We start from the raw sequence: 18992 nt of genomic DNA, 5'->3' as shown, positions 1-18992 counted from the left end.
CCTGGTTCCCCAGACTAACAGGCTGCACTAACGCTCCTCATAACACGCTTCTCCCGCTCGCATGGGGCTCCAACCAGCCCAGCACAGCTGGAGGGGGTTTGGAGAGGCTGAGGGACATGGAATGCTTGGGAGGTGGGAGAGAAAAAGCCCAAAGGGACAGTTTCCACCAGGCTGGAAAGGCAGCAGAGTTGAAGCCATTGATGTGTGACACCAACCAAGTTCCCTGCTGGACACTGTTTCTAAATCACTTTTTTATAATGTTAAACAGGGGAGAGACACTTCCAGCAACACGTTATCCTTGAGACGTTTTCTAATGGTAAATATTTTTGTTCTCTCTATCTCTACGAAGGGGTCTAACGTAGATGGTCTCTCCTCTCGAGATCATAACGGGGCTCGGGGGCTGAGCTGCTGCGCTAACCGCATGTCTCACTAACCCTGCCCCGCTGCTGCTTCCAAACCCCACCAGGCCAGCCTGGGGCTGGGCTGGGGGACAGAGCAGGGAACCCTCCCCCCGCTGTGCTTGCATGGGACGGGGCTCTCACGCTGCTTTGGTGGATCCAGCCCGGCGCCGGGGGTGACAATCTGCTTTCCAGTGGCTGTGGCAGTGGTTTCCCCCCACACCCAGGAGGAGCTCACAGTGGGCTGCCAGCAGCTGTGTGGTGGGGAGGGGGATGCTTGTGCCCATCTCTGCGCTGTGCACTCCCATTTACCCCTTCCTAGAGCCCACCCGCTCGAGGATGGTCCCCTCTGGGACCTTCAGGGTGTCCCAGGGTTTGGCCTCGCCATGCACAGTGGCTCTCAGCCCAGAGCTGCAGCAATGGCAGGGCTGCAACAGCCCTTTACAGGGCTGGGAACCTCCCCAGGGATTTCTTTGCATCCCCATGGGGTTTCCAAGCCCTTCACAAAGGTAAGGTGATGCCTCTGCTCTGCAAGGAAATCAAGGCAGAAGGTGCAGCAACTTGTTAGTCGTAGGGAATCTTGTTTCTGGATGTGCTGGGTGCAGGCAAACTCCTGCCACGTCCAGAAGCTCTGGGAGTGCAGCTTACTAGCACAGGGACCGCCGACTGCAGCCTTTGGGGAGCTCTTGCAGAGCCTTGCACACAGGGGTGGGAGAAGGGAGGGACCCCAGATCTGCGCCATCACCACGCTCCAGCCAGCCCAGCTGTCATTCCTCCGATTACCGCGGAATTATCCCCTCTGGCTCGTGGGATCACACCCTGCTGAGATTGTCACTTCTGAGAAGGTGGAGGTGAGGCCACAGTGTCTGCAGTGAGGGTGCTGAGCAGGGCGAGGAGTGCCATGGCACAGCAGTCAGGCAGTGAGACCAGAGCTGGGATGGAGGAGGGTGGAAAAGAGTCTGAGAGTGTGTGTGTGTGTGTGTGAAGCTTTGTCCTCTCCCTGCCCGAGCGATGGAGGCCTCACCACAGCCCTGTGTGGCTGGTGAGTCACGCCAGGCTGGGAGCAGCCCTGGGCTGCCAGCTCCGCCGAACAATTGCTGCTCCCCGGGGCCATTCCGGAGCCCGGCCGCACCACCAACATCCACGGCCTCACAGGTACCCCAGCAGCCCTCTCCAAGCTTTCTGCAAGCCCAGGACAGGGTCCCCCTCTTCGCAGAGGGGTTTGCAGTGGTGCTCTGGCTGTGCTAGCTGAGCTCATACCCAGTGGCCACCCTGGGCAGCTGCCCTGGGATGGTGGGTGGGACTGGCTTTAATGTCAGCTGAAATTCCCAAAGGTGTAAAGGGGCCAGGAGGGGTACCGCGCTGCTGGAGGAGGCTGTGAGCATGGTGACAATATGCCCAGGGCACCACATTCTCTGGAGAGCCCCATCCTCCCTGCTGCAGCTGCTTCTCCAGCCTGATCCCGCTGGCAGCACCTGAACCAAGCCAATCGTCTCATCTCAGCGGTGACCCTGTGGTCCCCAGGCTGCTTCTGCATCAGCTGCTGGAACAAAGGCTGGCATTAAACAAATGATTCACTGGGCTTTCAGAAAGTTTCCCTTCCCTTGGGCGCGGTGTCACCCGCCCCGCGCTGCAGGGAGGGGATGGCCCTGGCACGGCTGGGCCGCGTGAAGCACAAGGACCTGGCTGGAGGAATAATATCTGCAGAAATCCTTCCCCTGCCATTAGGTTTTGTAATTGTGCTGGCGATTAATTTCATAAAATGGTCCCTTTTGTTCTCTTATTATGGGACATCATAAAAATAGCAGTGGCAAGACGAGCACAGAGCGATCCCAGCTCCCGAGCCCTGCAGCAAATGGTTGGATGGTTCAGTCATTCCTACCCCATGTGGTGCTTGCAAAGAGCAGGAGAACCTGGGATTTGCTCTTTCCAAGGAATCTCTTCCAGGCATTTTCATCTTGGGTTCCTTGAAGCCCAAATGCCTCATTTATCCGAGCAACCAGCCTTCTGAAAGGAATATTTTATTATCCTTTGTGAACAACTTAATGCACTTCAAACCATTGTTCTGGTGGTTAGGGTTGAAATTGAGGATTGATCTCACAGGGAAGCTGTCAAGCTGAAAATGCTTCATTTAAATTAGTGTCCCTTCTAGTCCTACCAGCAACAGCTGACTTTGATAATGCTGAAATAATTAGCTTTTTTTTTTCAATTGGATTTTTTTTTCCACTGATGCTGCTTGCCTCTGAGTGTGTGTTTTAATTACATGATGTGTCTCCCAAATTAGTCTGAGATGCTGGACCAGCCACTGTGCCTGAGCAGTGGGTGACGGTCAGGGACTGACAGCACAGGGTCAGGCTTTGTGGCTTGGGAGCTTGGTGGCAGTGAGGGGGACAGAACCCCCCTGCCACCTCACCGGGGGACTGGGGCTGTGCACCCACACCCCTGGGAGCTGCAGCCTGGGCACTCCTGGTGGGACCTGTCTCTGGCTGCCTTTGCACAAGTGCTACGACTTTGTCCCTGCGAAATTTAATTCCTCCTCTTTGGAGCTGCCAAAGGTGGCCTCCATGAGGCCCTGTTTGTGGGGGACACCAGCCCCCATGTGTTCATTATTTCACGGCTCTGTGGCCTCGTTGCTGTTGTGTGAGAAGCCAAGGGCGGTTTCCATGGGCTCTGCCGGGAGGTTTGTACCCGCTGCCGCTCCCAGGCTGTGGCAGGGAGGACGTCTGGGTGGCGCGACTCCCCCAGCCTTTTGAACACCGGTCCCTCACCCCAGCCTTTCTCTCCCCTTCCCATGCAGAGACGTGTGCTGTGAACAACGGGGGCTGTGACAGCAAATGCCACGACGCAGCCACCGGCGTCCACTGCAGCTGCCCCATGGGCTTCATGCTCCAGCCCGACAGGAAGACGTGCAAAGGTAGGTGGGTGTGAGTGGGGCTGGGGTGCTCACTGCTCGCTCCTGGGTGCCTCAGACCCCCGTTGTGTCCTCAGTGCCTGTAGGAAAGGGTCAGATTTAGCTGAGCTCGCCATTGCCCACAGTGCTCACTGACTTGGTGTTTGCATCCATGGGGTGGGGACAGGAAGCACGGGGACTGGGATGCCTTGCTGCAGGCACCACGCTTGGCTCCACTCCCCTGGGAAGCCTGTGCGGAGGAGGAAAAGGGGGTCAGATCAATCTGGAGGCAATGGCATGGCCCTTGTGGGGCTAGAGGGTCCTGTCCCATCTCACTGCATCCCACTGCCTCAGCTGGAAGGGCTGGTTGTGCAGGGAATCCACACCTGCTCTGGGATTGTGAGATGCACAAGTCCCTTGGGGGGCACTGCCCAGCCATGTCCCACATGGGGGAGAACACCCCGAGATGCTGCACATCCCACCAACGTCCCCAACCACCTGCCCCTGCCAGGCAGGGCAGTCCAGGCTGCTTTCCCTGCACCCCAAACTTGCCCCTCTCAGGGCTGGCCGGTGCCTGCATTGTGTCTTTTGGCAGCTCTCAGAACTTGACCCCAGCCGAGAGGAAAGCCTGTCCCGCTGCTGGCTGCCTGTCTACCTGTTGACTGCTTCCAGAACCCCCTGCCCCTGCTATTGTATCAGAGCATTCACCCCTCTCCAATTCTGCAGTTTCCAGCGACGTGCAATAACCCGGAGCCACGTCCCCGGTGTCTGGGGCTTTATTATGGCTGCAGGCGGGTTTACAGCTCGCTCCCTCGCAGTCATAAAAAGAAAGAAAGCCTCAGCCCCAGCAAGGCACTGGGGGATGGAGGGACAGGGCAGGCCGCTGCCTCCTCCTGGTCTCCTTCCATTTCACAGGTTGTTTTCGAGCAGTAAATTTTGTGATTAGTGGAAAAACAAGAAAGACAACCAAAAACCCCACATCCCAGCCTCTTTCCAGGTTGTTGGGGCTCTTTGCAGTTACTGTGCATCATCCTTTTTAGCTTTGTTAGTGGCAGGAAGGAGATGGCAAGCAGAGAGGCAAGGGCTGAAAAGCAGTTATTTTGTTGAGTGGCTGTTTTTGAAGGAGGGGGTTCTCCCTTCCTGGTTTTCTCTCTCTTCCTGCTACTCCTGGCCCCCCAAAGCAGTCCCCAGCCCAAACCTGTGGCTCTCCAAACTCTGGTCTGGTGGTCTCACTCAGCTGTGAGGCTTTTTTGGGGCTCCTGGCTCTACTCTGGGGGATGCTGAGACCTGCAGAATTTAATCATTTTGCACCACTTCCAAGGAGACCTGAACCCCAGAGCCCTGGCCTGGCCCAGTGTCACACATTTGCTCCTCAGAAGCCCATAGAGAAAAGCAGCAGCCACGTTCCCCTGGTGACCATCAGAGCCCAAAGGGTTTCCTCCATTTGCCAGCTCATGGTGGGGACAGCATCCAGAGGAGAGCACTGGGCTCTCCTGGCCGAGCATCCCAGCCAGAGCGTGACGGGTGTCCCTTGTCCCCACCAGACATTGACGAGTGCCGACTCAACAACGGTGGCTGTGACCACATCTGCAGGAACACGGTGGGCAGCTTCGAGTGCAGCTGCAAGAAGGGCTACAAGCTGCTCATAAACGAGAGGAACTGCCAAGGTAAGGGGCAGTGAGTGCCCAGGCCCCCTGCCCTGCCTCTCCCTGTGCTCCCATGTCTCTCACCCTCCTGTGGCTGCTGCTGCTGCAGAAGTGCTGCCCCAGTTGCTCATTCCTCTGGCTTTCCTGTGGACTGCATAAATCCTTCGCGGGATTAGTGTTGGATTTAGGTTCTGGTCTGGGGCTTAGCCTTTCAGTCTCAGAGCTGGGGGCTTGTGGGCTCTTGCAGAGTTAAAGCCAGCAATTAGGCAGATGCCAGGGTTCCCACTTCTTGGAGGGCAGGAGTGGGGAGAAGATGCTTCCTGCTCGCTCCAGAGGGAGCTGGCTGCTCCATGCTGCTTCTTCCACCTTCTTGTTCCTGTCCCAACATCCCACATAAACCCAGCAGGTCACTGGGCTGCCCCTGCAGCGCATGGCCAAGGTCAGCACGGCAGGTGTGCATGAGCCTGAGTATTGCCTCCTGAAAACACACGGCCGGGAAAGGAGGGCGCTGGCAGGCTCCGGGGCTGCCACTGCTTTCATCTCCGTCCAGGTTCTGTGCTCTGGGAGTTTGACGTGAGCGCAGCAATTAACTTAATGAAGCCAATGAAATGATGCTCCAGCCCACCATGTTGGGCTCACCTCCCACCCGGGGCCTCCCTGCCCCAGCGAGGTGCCCGCGGGGCCGAGCAGACATTACTGGCACCGTCCCCGAGGCAGGACCTGCCTGCGCAGCACTCCTGATCCCTCCCTGGCATCCTCCTGATCATGGCATCCTCCGGCTCCCTCCCTGCCCTGGACGGGCAGCAGCCGGGGGCTCTTGCAGCCCTCCCATGCCAGGGACAGGGTGCTGGCCCTGCTTGGCCCATTTGAGGTGCAGAAGGGCTGTAGGAGCTTGTGGGAGGGGGGTGCTGGTGCAGTGGGTGAGGAGGAGCTTGGAGGGAGGGAAGGAGGGAGGGGAGCACAGGGTTCTGGAGCATACTGGTGTTGGATCCCCGGAGCATCCTGGTATTGAGTACCCCGAGCAATCTGGTTCTGGACCCTTGGAGGATACCAGTGCAGGGTCCCACAGCATCCCAGTGCAGCCCTCAGCTCGCTGGAGCAACTGGAGCAGGAAGGGGACAGTCCCCATGCCCGGGACGGCCCCTCTGCCGTGCCAGCTCTCACCTCCTCCCCTCGCCTTTCCTCCAGACATCGATGAGTGCTCCTTTGACCGGACCTGCGACCACCTCTGCATCAACACCCCCGGCAGCTTCCAGTGCCTCTGCCACAAGGGCTACACGCTCTACGGGCTCACCCACTGCGGAGGTAGGGCCAGCTGGGTGCTGGCAGCTTGTCACCCCGCCGGGGGTCGGGTCCCAAGGAGGGGCAGGGGGTGGGGCAGCAGCGATGCGGGGAGCCCTGGGGACACTGCCCGCCCCAAGGGCCCTCGGTGAAGGTCGGTTCCCCGCTTACCCCGGGCTGAGGCCAGGCAGGGAGAGGGCTCACAGCCAGACTCGCTGGTGTCTGCAACTTCAAACGGAGCGACAGGAACAATTTGCGACTTGTCTGCAGCGGGAGAGAGGGAGAAATCCCCGGCGTTTTTGGCAGGGAGCTGTGACGGGGTGGGAAGGGGAACATCAAAAGGGTTTGATTTAAATTTCACAAGGCAGATAGCTCCCAAGGGCGGGGGCGTGCTTCGCCCGGGAAGCGGGCAGGCAGATGAAACATGCTTTGCAGGGGCTGCCGAAGCGTGTCGTGGCAGCGGTGCCGGCGGCCCGGGATGACGAGCCCGGGTGCTCCAGTGCTGCCCGGCTGGCGAGGGTCAGAGACCCTCCTCATATTTCTGAACTACTCAGCGTGAGCCAGCGCAGCCCCCAGGACTCTCTCGGGGTGGCCCTGCAGCAAAGGGGTCGATGGCTCCCACCGATGCCCCCAGTGAGGGGGAGCTGGGCAGGGAGGGCTGTGGCAGGGGCAGCTCCATCCCTGACCTGAAGGGATCATTTCAGGCCGGGGCAGAGGGTCCCTGCTGAGGAGAGGGACCAGAGCTGCTGAGCAGCTGCCTTTTGAGTTCAGTTCCTAAGTGTTTCCATGTCGGCTCCGTCTGCTGCCCCCCCGCAGCCCCCAAGGGGCCGGGGCGGGGCTCAGCCTGGATGGGCTGCACCTATCTCTGCCTAGCCCCTGGGGACACGGGGAGTCGGGGTGTCCCTCATCCCCAGGGAGCTGGCACAGCTGCCGGGAGGTGGCACTGCTGGAAATGCCCTCTGGTGCAGATCCCCTCTCCCGGCTGGGCATGGATTTATCCGTCCAGAATCCCAGCCCTGAGACAACGCAGTGATTCAGTGTCAGAGCCGGGGAGTCCCGCTGCCCACCCCCGCCACGGCCTCTTTCCTTTCCCCCCGCAGACATCGATGAGTGCAGCATCAACCGGGGTGGCTGCAAATTCGGCTGCATCAACACCCCCGGCAGCTACCAGTGTACCTGTCCTGCCGGCTGCAAGCTGCACTGGAACAAGAAGGACTGTGTGGGTACGTCAGGCCAGGAGCCACCACGGCTGCTGGGGAAGCTGGGGAGTTTGGGATGCCAGGCTGGGGTCTCTATGCTACGCTCTGGCACCCTCTCCTCCCCGGTGAATCCCCCCATGAGCTGCAGGGCGCAGGGATCCCTCATGGGTCTCTGGCCTGTGCCAGTCATGGGCATCCCTGATTGTCATCACCAGCTGGTGCGTGTCCCTTGGAGCTGGTGAAGTGCCTGCCAGGTTCGGTGCCACCACGGGCCACCCTCACCTGCAACAAGATGGGCAAGAAGGACAGCTGTGCCCTTTCCTGCACCTCCAAGGCCCGATTTCTGCCAGGTACTGGTGCCAGTACCACCACCAGAATGGGCAGGGGGGTCCCCATTTCCCTGCATGGCCCAAACTGGGGAGAGAGGAGTGGCTACACAGCCAGAGTGCAGTGGCTGAGTGAGGGAGGGAGGTTGTTGCTCAGGGGGGCTCGCTGCTGGGTGTGGATCCACAGGACAGGTCCCTGCCAGGATCTCTATGGCAGGGTGCTGGGCATCATCCCCCCACGGCACGGCCGTGTCTCCCTGCATCACCCTGGCAGAGCCAACGCCCCTTCCTCCCTCACAGAGTCCGACAGCAGCTACACGGTGAGCTGTGGGACCCCCGTCCTGCGGCAGGGCAGCCAGCAGAGAGCCACCAACAGCAGCCAGCAGTGCCTCGGTAAGGGGGCTCCCGGGGTGCCCATGGCTGCCACCAGCGTGGCTGGGCCGTACCAGGTTGCTGAGCACCTGCTTTTTCTTTCAGAGACTGTGGCTGCACCGGTCAAGCAAAAGGCTTCCTTCAAGATTAAGGATGCCAAGTGCCACCTGCACCCGCGGACCAAGGGCAAACAGGAGGAGGCCGGGAAGGCCGGGGCGCAAGGTGAGGTGTGACGGTGGTGGGCAGTGGGGATGTCTGTCCCCAGCAGGGATGGGGTGCTGACCTGTCCCCTGCACGCAGGTGGCTCGGCACCGTGCTCTGACTGCCAGGTCACCTTTGTCAACCTCAAGTGCGACTCGTCCAAGAAGGGGAAGGGGCGCCGGGCTCGCAACTCCCCCAACAAAGAGGTGACGCGCATCACGCTGGAGTTCGAGGCAGAGATCAAGCCGGAGGAGATCACAGGTGGGCACAGCACTGGCCTGGGTGCAGGCACGGGTGGTGGGACCAGGGACGTGATGCCATCCCTGTGCAGCAAGGAGAGACAAACCAGACCTCATCTTGCACCAGATTGGGATGTGCTGGGTAGCACTTGCAACTGAGAGTTTGGGGGATGGCTTTAATCCTTCTGGGCTTCCCTACCCATCCCTCCCTTCTTACCGCATCCCTGTTTCCCCCTGTATCCCCATTCCCCTCTGCATCGCCCAGCCAGCTGCAACCTGCACTGCCTGCGACAGAGAGTGGAGAAAAAGCTGAAGTCAGCCATCAAAGCCCTGAAGAAATCCATCAACCAGGAGCGGTTCCTGCTGCGCTTCGCAGGGATGGAGTACGAGGTGGCCCGGAAGCTGAGCGTGGCCCCGGAGCGGCAGGAGAGCTGCGGGCCGGGCCAGCAGCGCCTGGCCAGCAAGTGTGGTAAGGAGCGTGGTGGGGTGACGAGGGGACCCGGCGGTGACAGCTCCCACAGCATCACCGACGTCCCCCCCGGCTCTCAGTCAGCTGCTCGCAGGGAACCTATTACCACGGGCAGACGGAGCAGTGCGTGCCCTGCCCCCCTGGCACCTACCAGGAGAAAGAGGGGCAGCTCTCCTGTGACCTGTGCCCCCGTGGCGACACCTTCGGACCCGTAGGAGCCACCAACATCACCGGCTGCACCGGTAAGGAGGGCATGGGGTGGGGCTCGAGGCACTCCTGGGGGATGTCCAGGGCTGCAACCTCAACCATTAGCCAGAAGACAGGAAAGCCTTGAGCATCCCCAGGGCCCACAGAAGTTGCTGGTTTGGGTGTTTATCGTTTAGAGGGGACCCCGGGAAGGGCAGCACTTGCTCTGGATATACTGGTGCTGTCAAGGTTGAGGGGGGAAGAGGATCTGAGTATGGGGCAGGAGAGCCCTGGGCGTGTGGGGTGCTAGGATTGAACAATGCCTGTGCCTGCAGGTCAGTGTCCCCCTGGCCAGCACTCTGCTGATGGCTTCAAGCCCTGCCAGCCGTGTCCCCGTGGCTCCTACCAGCCCGAGGTGGGACGGGCGCTCTGCTTCCCCTGTGGCGGGGGGCTGACCACCCGCCACGAGGGAGCCCTCTCCTTCCAGGACTGCGACACCAAAGGTAGGTCAGAGCCGGTCCCCAGGAAGGGGCCACCCAGCAGGGCTGTGCCAGCAGCTGACACAGCCCCCTGTGCTCCCTGACCCCCCAGTGCAGTGCTCCCCCGGGCACTACTACAACACGAGCGTCCATCGCTGCATCCGCTGCGCCGTGGGCACCTACCAGCCCGATTTCCGGCAGAATTACTGCATCTCCTGCCCTGGCAACACCACCACCGACTTCGACGGCTCCACCTCTGTGTCCCAGTGCAAAAGTAGGCGAGCTGGGGGGTGACCGAGGCGGGGACAGGCTTTGGGTGCTTCCTCAAAAGTATTTAAAAATGCTGTAAAGTAGAGTCTGGGTGTCTTGCTGGATCTCAGGGGGATGTGCATGGGCTGAACTGCACACCTGGGCCTCAGCATTATTTTGGGGATAAAAATTTCAGTGCTTTGTGCGTGTAGGCAGGCATGGAGGGGGTTGCCTAATGGGACACTGCCCCTCTTGCCCAGTAAACCACCCCCAGTGCCCCCAGGCCGCTGGTTCCCAGTTGAACCGGTCTCCCTGCCTTGCAGACCGGCAGTGTGGAGGGGAGCTGGGTGAGTACACGGGCTACATTGAGTCCCCCAACTACCCGGGGAATTACCCCGCCAACATCGAGTGCACCTGGAACATCAACCCCCCGCCCAAGCGCAAGATCCTCATCGTGGTGCCGGAGATCTTCCTCCCCTCTGAGGACGAGTGCGGCGACGTCTTGGTCATGCGGAAAAACTGTAGGTAACCGAGCGGGCGCGGTGCTCAGGGGAGGAGCTGGGGAGGAAAAGGTTGGGGTTTGGCAGAGCTGCCTGGTGCAAAGGGAGAAAGCCACATCCCTGGGTAGCAGGAGGGGAATTTTGGGAATAGGGGGAGCGGGGAGATGAGCATCACCCTGCCGTCTGGGTGTCTTGCTGGATCTCAGGGGGATGTGCGTGGGCTGAGCTGCACACCTGGGCCTCAGCATTCATTTTGGGGATAAAAAGCCCCATTTGGTGCTTTCCAGAGCAAGGAAGGAACAACAACATCCCTGGTATGTAACATGAGGGTTGGGGGGGGGCTCAGCCTTGCCCAGCACGGACAATTCCCATCCGTGGTGCCACCCTTAACCCAGGCTGGGGGTAGCTCTGCTGATGAGCAACCAGCATCCTGTGTCCCCTTGCTGTTCTCTGCAGCCTCCCCATCCTCCATCACCACCTACGAAACCTGCCAGACCTATGAGAGGCCCATCGCCTTCACCGCCCGCTCCCGCAAGCTCTGGATCAACTTTAAAACCAGTGAAGCCAACAGCGCCCGGGGCTTCCAGATCCCCTATGTCACCTACGACGGTGAGCACGGTGCACGGGGAGATGCCATCCCAGCATGCTGATCCTTCTCCCCACCACAGTTTGGGACCCAGATCCCCCCCCCCAGTTCCCACCTCCTGTGTGTTTGGGGGGAGTGGACTGAAGGATGGGGACCAGAGGTTTGGGGAAAAGTGGCAGCTCATGCCCTAGCTGTGTTTTCTGGCAGAGGACTATGAGCAGCTGGTGGAGGATATCGTGCGGGATGGAAGGCTCTACGCCTCCGAGAACCACCAGGAGATCCTCAAGGTGAGTGTGTGCCCCCAGGGCTGTGGGAGATGCAGGAGCATCCTTCCCTTTGGGGAATGCCTCCTGCTCTCCTTGCACTTCGGGCTTCAGTTCAGGGGAGCACAGGGGGGATGCTGAACCTCCCTCTGGCTCGGCTTCCCTGCAGGACAAGAAGCTCATCAAAGCTTTCTTCGATGTGCTGGCACACCCCCAGAACTACTTCAAGTACACGGAGAAGCACAAGGAGATGCTGCCCCGCTCCTTCATCAAACTCCTGCGCTCCAAAGTCTCCAGCTTCCTCCGGCCTTACAAATAGCCCCCTGCGCCCCCGCCGCCCCGGGCCCCCCCGCAGCCAAGGAAACCCTCTTCTCCTTTCCTCCTCCTTTCTGATTTTTCCTTCCTCCGCCTGGCTCCGGCAGGATCGCCACTGCCCGCCCCGCAGACGTCCCCTCACGATTTCCCTGCTGCTCCCTGCAGAGCGGTGCTCCCAGCCGGGGGCACGCTCCGGTCTCGTCCAGCGGCGGTGAAGCCGCTCCCCTCTTCTGAAGCAGCTTCTTCGAAGGTTTTAGGAAACTGAAGTACTGGTCCTATCGCTGTCCTGTGTCCTCCCTTTGGTTTCCTTTATGCCAGGTCTGTCCCCGTTCCCTGGTGCCACCAGCAGCCCAGGACAGAGTGGGGGGTCCCTGTCTTTGCAGCCCCCGGGGCTGGCGCCGGCTGCGGCCCCGCGGAGCCCTCGCAGAGGAGAGCAGGAGGTGACGCCGTGTCCACCGCAGCGCCGGGCCCCGGCTACCGGCGCCTCTTTGCAGAGGTCGGGGGCAAGAGAACTGACAAAGCCGACTTGGTTAAAAAGGAAATGCAAAGGAGAGATGGCACAGCCCACCAGCGCGGCACCGTGGTGGCTCTGTCCCGCCGGAGAGCCGCGCTGGTGCTGGGAGGGAAGCGCAGCCAAGCCACGTTCCCGGAGAACAATGTCTGGCTGCACGGGAGAAAACAGGGAGCAAAGGAGAAGGACTTTCAGCCGGGTTCGATTTTTTTTTTTCTTCCCCCCCCCCCCCCGCCCACCACCCCAGACACTTGTGCCAAGAAACCAGACTTTGTTACAAGCTCTGCCAAAGAGTAACTCGGAAAAGCAAGCTTTGAGAAGAGCAGGAGTTAATGTTTGTGCACTAGGATATCCTCCTTTCTACCTTCTTCATATGTATTAAGTGCAATCATTTGAGTCTTCCTTATATTATTTAGAGGGAAGTTGTTTTTTTTTCTACTAGAAACGACAATATTTATAACTGCCTGAGAAATGAGAATGTGTGTTTGCAAGAAAACAAAAAAAAAACCACCCACCCAGAGCAAGCCGGGCCCTGGGCTGCGCTGACCAGCGCGATGGCGTCTTCAGGCCTTTTCTGCCACGTTTGTCCCCAATAAAAGCCCCTGTCTGGGGGGAGACGGTGCCTCTCCTGCTCGGCGCAATGGGGTGAGTTTGTGCAGGGAGTTGGAGGCTTCTCAGTCCGTCCAGGGGGGATGGAGTGGGTCCTTTCAGACTGATCCGCTGCAGTTTGGGCGTTGTTCAAGCCCCGTTGCGAGGGGGAGCAAAACTCGGCCCTGTCACCTGCTTGTTGCAAACTGATGTGCTTCCCTGCAGGGGCTCAGGGATGAGCCAACAGCTGCTGAGGCCAGGTCTGGGGGGCACGCTGGGAGGAGAGGGGAGCTAATCCTGCACTCAGCCCCGAAATCTCTCCCCCAGGTACAGCGATCCCCCCGGGCAGAGCCATCCTCACGGACCTGGGGAAGTTTTGTGCTTCTGAGTCCCACCAGGCATTTTTGGCCCTATCCCTCTGCATGTTCTCACCCTGCAGGGATGCTGTGGGAGCCCCTCCCCAGGGGAGCAGATCCTGGGGAAGACCCATCATGCCACCCCCCGTTTCACTGCCGTCTGCCTCCCCCCAGCTTTGCAGACAGGCTTAGCTGGGGACGATGGCCCGGTGGATACCACTGGTGGGTTTGTGCCCCCAGCATCTTCATGTGGACAGACAGGACTCCCAGGGACAGGCAACTGCTGCCACCATCCCTCCTCCCCAAGCCTCCTTACTTTTCCAGCCCTGCCACCAGTTCTCAGCTGTCATCCTCCCCACACCTTCATTCCCATCTTCATCCTCTCAAAGACTTGGACCTGCCAGGACCAAACACGATTGACTTGCCTATAGCTCTGCCACTGGCAGGTCTCTTCTCATCACTGTCCCCACTTGTCCCTCACTGTCCCTTTGCCCACACCTGAGCCCAGCCCTGCTTTTAACAAACCAATTATTTATTACTCTGCATGTCCCACTGGGTCCATCTTTCCTGGGGGAAGCAGCTGCCTGCCCCTGTTTTCCCTCCTCGATCCACACTGCTCCAGCACCCCAAGAGCCTCTCCCGGGCTCTGTGAGGGGCTTCAGGCAGGCTGAGCACTGGCACAGGGGCTGAGGTTTATCCCCAAGAAGCATCAGTTGGAAAAGTCTGTCCTGATTCATCCCAGCTGTGGATTTTCCCCTCCCGCCAACGGCTCCCAGCCTGTTTGGAAGCTCCACAGCTGTGGGCTGAGCTGTTTGTCACTTGGTCGCTGTCTGAAAGCAGCTGCTTTAATGCACAAAAGCTGCTGTAGGGATCTGGAGGGGTTTTGTGGCTCTGGGACAGTGGCGCAGGCCAGTGACCTTTGAAAGGGTCCTTCATATTTAGAAGAAAAAAAAAGCCAACAGCAAAAATAAAATCAGCCCAGGAATGATCAACCCTGCTGTGGTGCCCTGGAGTGCCACAGCTCCTCGTGTCCACCGGGGAGTTCATTAACTTTGATTAACTCTGGCTGATCTCATGTCAGGCCACTGTCCAGCTGCCCTTCTGGGGCATCAGGGTGTGGGGGTGTCCTGGTTGTCATCCTTGCCACCACACCAGCCACCTCTGCTTCCCTAAAGCAGTTGTGGAAGGATGAGGTGGGCAGCACGTCCTCCTGGAGCGGCCAAAGGCACCTGGTAATGGTGCTTCCTCGTTCTGCTTTCACCAAATAGCTCAAAAAAGCCTCAGAAATTCCACGGGGCCCCTGGAGACACCCACCCCACAGCGGCCCAACCCCACTCCTCACCCACCCCCACCTCAGAATGGGTTTGAAAGGCTGAAATCCACATCAGCCAGCTCGGGGATCAAGGTTTTGAAGCTGTCAAGAGAAATGAGGGTTGTTGGGGTTTGGGGTTTTTTTTTTCATGTTGGAGTATTTATATCTGCCTTCTGCAGCGGGCCAGGACTTGCCAACTCCAGCAGAAACGATTAAAGTGATGAGCAAGATGTAGTTCATGAAGTTATTTGCACTTGATTAAAAGAAAAAAATTGTTATTTGAACTTTGTAAAAAGAAATGTTTGCATTTTGTATTGTCTTTTTTTAATTATTAAATGGAATTTCTTGGTGTTGTGTTGATCTTTCAAAAATTGGCTCCGATGCTTATTTTAAAGGTTTTTAACAGCAGGATACAGAGTTATTTTCATTGTTTTGTTTCTCTCAGATGCTGACCAGCTTTTCCAGGGCCCAAAGTATTTCCCCCCCACTGCAGAAGCTCAAACCCTGCACTTCCCTAAACTCTCCAGTCCCTGCACAATGTATTTATTTACATACATTAATTAGATGCAACAAATTTCATTTTTAGCCCAGAACATGCAGTTAGACAGACTGGCTCAGAGGAAAGAGGGGATGGAAAAGACCCTGTACCTTGGCCACAACCCTCTTGCTGGGCTGCAGCTCCATCCTTCAGCACCCCTGGACATATGGACAATGCTCAAGTCCTCAGGAGCTGCACCTGGGGAGATGTGGGCTGGTGAAGGGCACTTCATCAACCCTCCCAGAGCAGGGCTGGGCTCTGCAGCAGGACTCGGGCAAGTGCTGCACCAGGTAAGGGCCCTCTCTGTGGGCACAGCCCAACTGCTGAACCTGCACCTGCTGGACACCTCTGCTCTGGGGGAAAAGTGGACTCCTTCCCCCTCCCTCTCTGAGTGCAGGGGAGCATGAGGCCCCTTCCCTCAAAAGCTCCAGTATTCCACAAGGAATTCAGATCTCTCTTAACACAACATCTGAGGCCTTCCTCACTAGGAGAAGTGAGCAGTTCTCTGGCAAACCCTCCCCAGGGAGCTCTGGAGGAAAAGAAGCACACACAGCTTGGGTGTCTGCAGAGTTTATTGCTGCCCCTTAGTAGAGGCGCTGGGGTTTCCCCATGGTGCTCTTGATGTACAGAGCTCGAACGTTCTGCCAGTTCTTCTTCAGCAGGGACACCAGGAAGTTGATGGCCAGGTGGATGTTGTAGACGAGCTCGTCCTCTGTCATCTTCACGTGACCGACAGCCACAGCCAGACACAGCACCTGGGGACAGACACAGGTACAGCTTCCACAGGCAAAGCCAAAGTGACTCAAGCACCACTCATCAGTGTGGTGGGCTGTGCCATGGTCTGGACACAGCTTCCCCAGCCCACCCACAGGCTTTTCCACCTGCCTGCAGCACCTGGATGCCACCTCTAACACATGCAGAGGTGACTGGGTGAGGTGTGAGATGGGACACCAGGAAGGAGCCGTGGCACACTGCAGAACTGGCACTGGAGCAACCCTTGGGGTTACCCCTGCTCCCACACCCTGCTCTGCCAAGCCCACACCAGCTTCACTTTCTGCCTCTGGCCCCCAGCCCTCTCTCTCTGCACTGTGACAAAGGCCAAGCCTCCTCCTGGCCTGGCCTCCCTGAGCAGCCTGGAAGTCAGCGCTCCCCACAGGCTGGAGGTAGAAGGATTTACACAAGCGAGCCAACAGGCCGAGTGTCAGGACATCATTAGCTCAGCTATTTTAAATGCTCAGGCATTTGCAAACCCTCACATCTGCTGTGTCCTCCCAGCTGTGCCCCCAGGAGTCACACTTGGCCCACTGACACGGGATTAGGATGCCCGAACAGGGTTATTTTGGTTTGAGGGAGTCAGCTTGCTTTAACAGCGAGAGGAGATCCCCACAGAGCTGCTCCCAAGTTCACTGGGACAGAGTCAAGTCCCAGACTCGCCCCCGGCAAAGCCCCACTCATGCTCAGCCCCCCAGGGACATGCTTGGCCACATCCCACCCCACGAGCATCACCCACATGCTGGGAGAAGCATTAATTACACTGGACTGTGCTCAGCACTGAAATATCCAGTCATCTCCTCATCATTTGCTCCAAGATCTGTCAACCACAGTTAAATTATTCCTCCTTTCTGGCTGGCCACTAACATTACATTACCATCTCTCCTTGCCAGAGGAAACAAGCTACAGCTTCGGGAACACTCGAGGGACACCTACAGCCCAATCCAGAGATGGCAGAGACATGGAACAACCCTCAGGTACACAACTAAAGCCGCGCTTTACCTTCTTCATCTGAAACTTGATGGTCGATTTGACCTCATCCACCTTGGCCACCAGGTTCTCGTTGTGGGTGAGCAGAGAAGGGAATTTCCCGGCTTTGTTCAGGCCCGGGCCCAGGATTCGAGGAATTTGTTTGATCAAGGACTCGGAAGCCAGGAAGGCATCATACTTCTTAGCTGCAGGGAGAGCACCAGGGAGGTAAGCAGGGCCTCTGCTCCCACACCGAGCTCCCAGCGAAGGACTGGGCTGAGAACACGCGACTCCACTGCCACCCACAGACAATTCCAACATTCCCTGGGTCCCACCTGAACTGGGAACTGGTTTTGCCAACAATCTTTGAGGAATGATTGTCACAGCAGCCAGGCCCCAGCCCCACTCAACACAGTGACTGCAAATGACAGACAGCTTGTTCCCTGAAGGAACTGTCCTTTGCCGAGGTGACACTGAACTCCAAGCTCTGCCGCAACCTGTGCATCCCAGGTGAATGGGATAGAGGGATGGATGATCTACCTAGGAGAGGCTTAGCCAACAATCACGGTCATTTCCTAACTGCAAACAGTTCCATAGCTGATTATGGATTGAGGGGCAAGTTCCTGTCTGCCTGAGGAACGTCCCAAAGGGACTCCGGAGTTCTCAGGGAGGGAAGGATTTTCTCTCTGACCCAAGAGAAAATGAACGAATTTCATTTCACTGTGTTCACATATGAATGACAGGGCTGAAAAGTGTGCACTTGCTTCCAGCGTTTCTGGGCTTTTGCTGCCCTCCAGCTCCCTGACCAGGAAATTGAGGCACACAGCAAAGGGTGAAACTGTAGACAGGGACATTTTCCTGTGTCTCTCCCTTCCTTGGACAGCCAGACCCATTCCTGCAGTACTGACCTGTCAGACCTGCACTGGAAACAGCCTGGTGGCTTTTCTGAGTAGTTTCTGGGCAGTTTTTGGTACTGGGGCTGACTCTGCTCAGCTTTCTATCTCTGCAACTAACCACGACATGGAAATCTGAACACTGGGAAAAGCCTTACTAACACTCACCCAGCTTCTTCACCAGCTTCTTGTTTTTGTTGAGTTTCTTCAGAGCTTCTATATCCATGTGAGGGATGTCAACTGCTTTGGCCTCATCGCAGTGCTGCTGGTCCCCCAGCAGACAGACCGAGAATTTGGGCCGTGGCGTCGACTTCAGCCTGGGGAAGGAAGGAAGGTGCGAGTCAGTGACCGGGCAGCACCACCCGCGTGTCCATGGAGCCAGCACGGAGACACCTTACCACAGCACGGGGCATCCTGCACAGCCGCTCACCTGCCGTCCCCAGCAGGCCGGTGGGGACAGCCCAGGGGCTGCCGCACCTCCCCTCATGTTTTAAGACCCAGGGTGAGGGTCCGTCCAGCCGCTCCCACTGGGCCGGGGCGCGCTGGACTCCCCAAGCGGTTCGGCGCCGCGGCGGCCCCGAGCAGGGCCGGGCAGGGCCGAAGGCTGGGTAGGAGCGAGAGGATGGCGAACCTGACGGTACCGGAGAACCGCTTGTCCTTCTGCGGGTCATAGTTCTTGAGGCTGATCTGCAGCTCCACCGTCTCCACGAACCTGCAGGAGGCAGCGAGTGAGGCCCGGCCGGCGCCAAAGGGGCAAAGCCGAGGCCGGGGTGACACGCCCTGTCCCGCCGTGTCCGCGGCTCTTACTTGCGCTTCTTGGCACGGCTGCCATGCAGCACCTCCTTCACCGCCTCGTACAGGGTGTCCCGGGACACTTTGCTGCTGCGGGGGGAAACGGCAGCACGGGCTCAGGGCCGGCCCCGCCCGGGACGCGGCCCCGAGCCCACCGCGGTCTCCGCGCGTTCCCCCGGCGATCGACCCCGCTGGCCGCCCGGACGGCCCCGCGGCTCCCTCCGGGCGCGGATGGCGGCTGATGGGGCGGATGGGGGCGGATGGCGCGGAGCGGACGCCGGGCCCGACCCACCTCATCGCTGCGGCTCCCCGGACCGAAAGGGCGGAAATGCCTCCGGCGCTCTATAAATAGGAGCAACATCTCGCGAGACTTGAGCGCGCGGCGCCATATTGGGAGCGGCGGCGAGCGGCACCACGGGGCCGCCATGTTGGGCGCGGCGGGGGCCAGCCCGTCCGCATCTGCTTCTCTGTTAAACAAACAACCGGGATCTCTTTGCCCCCTGTCTCGGACCACCAGGACAGGAGCTCCTGCATTGCTTCACAGCACATCCCAGGAGCCCCGGGCTTGCCTCAGCAGCCGCCGAGAAGGAGAGGGGATGCGTGAGGAGCTGCCGGGAAGGCGGGGCGCGGGCGGCGGCGCTGTCCGTCAGTGGCACCGGGCAG

At 58.8% G+C, this 18992-nt stretch overlaps 2 protein-coding genes across 5 annotated transcripts in view; one reads left to right on the top strand and one right to left on the bottom strand.

The window, feature by feature from the left end:
- Nucleotides 1–12521, top strand: part of SCUBE3 (signal peptide, CUB domain and EGF like domain containing 3) — a 30459-nt gene extending 17938 nt beyond the window's left edge. For 2 of the 3 annotated variants that reach the window (XM_042013509.1, XM_042013512.1), the window contains exons 7-23: nt 269–316; nt 3196–3312; nt 4833–4955; nt 6123–6239; nt 7316–7438; nt 7630–7764; nt 8041–8133; nt 8218–8334; nt 8413–8574; nt 8818–9021; nt 9102–9263; nt 9543–9710; nt 9799–9960; nt 10259–10456; nt 10892–11044; nt 11229–11308; nt 11454–12521. In XM_042013509.1, the coding sequence (XP_041869443.1) occupies nt 269–316; nt 3196–3312; nt 4833–4955; nt 6123–6239; nt 7316–7438; nt 7630–7764; nt 8041–8133; nt 8218–8334; nt 8413–8574; nt 8818–9021; nt 9102–9263; nt 9543–9710; nt 9799–9960; nt 10259–10456; nt 10892–11044; nt 11229–11308; nt 11454–11603 (2312 nt within the window). In that variant the 3' untranslated portion in view covers nt 11604–12521. The remainder of the gene's footprint in view (nt 1–268; nt 317–3195; nt 3313–4832; nt 4956–6122; nt 6240–7315; nt 7439–7629; nt 7765–8040; nt 8134–8217; nt 8335–8412; nt 8575–8817; nt 9022–9101; nt 9264–9542; nt 9711–9798; nt 9961–10258; nt 10457–10891; nt 11045–11228; nt 11309–11453) is intronic. The other variant, XM_042013511.1, reaches the window with a different exon arrangement.
- A 2937-nt stretch (nt 12522–15458) lies between these two features.
- On the bottom strand, nt 15459–18661 carry RPL10A (ribosomal protein L10a). Of its 2 annotated transcripts, XM_042013524.1 has the most exons (6): nt 18622–18661; nt 18345–18419; nt 18169–18249; nt 17706–17854; nt 16678–16850; nt 15459–15659 (listed from the first exon to the last, which is right to left on the bottom strand). In XM_042013524.1, the coding sequence occupies exons 1-6, from the start codon at nt 18624–18626 to the stop codon at nt 15489–15491; spliced, it is 654 nt and encodes a 217-aa protein (XP_041869458.1). In that variant the 5' UTR covers nt 18627–18661; the 3' UTR covers nt 15459–15488. The 2 variants fall into 2 exon arrangements, with proteins under 2 accessions (XP_041869458.1, XP_041869459.1); XM_042013525.1 differs by lacking the exons at nt 18169–18249; nt 18345–18419; nt 18622–18661 and adding an exon at nt 17936–18142.
- Nucleotides 18662–18992: the final 331 nt, after the last annotated feature.

Source organism: Corvus kubaryi, unplaced genomic scaffold (assembly GCF_017639235.1).
Source record: "Corvus kubaryi isolate FWS band 111438036 unplaced genomic scaffold, C.kubaryi_AGA036_p1.0 split1-37355, whole genome shotgun sequence".
Lineage (NCBI taxonomy): Eukaryota > Metazoa > Chordata > Aves > Passeriformes > Corvidae > Corvus > Corvus kubaryi.
Note: the sequence above shows the minus strand (reverse complement) of the source record. Positions and strands in the feature narration are given on the sequence as shown.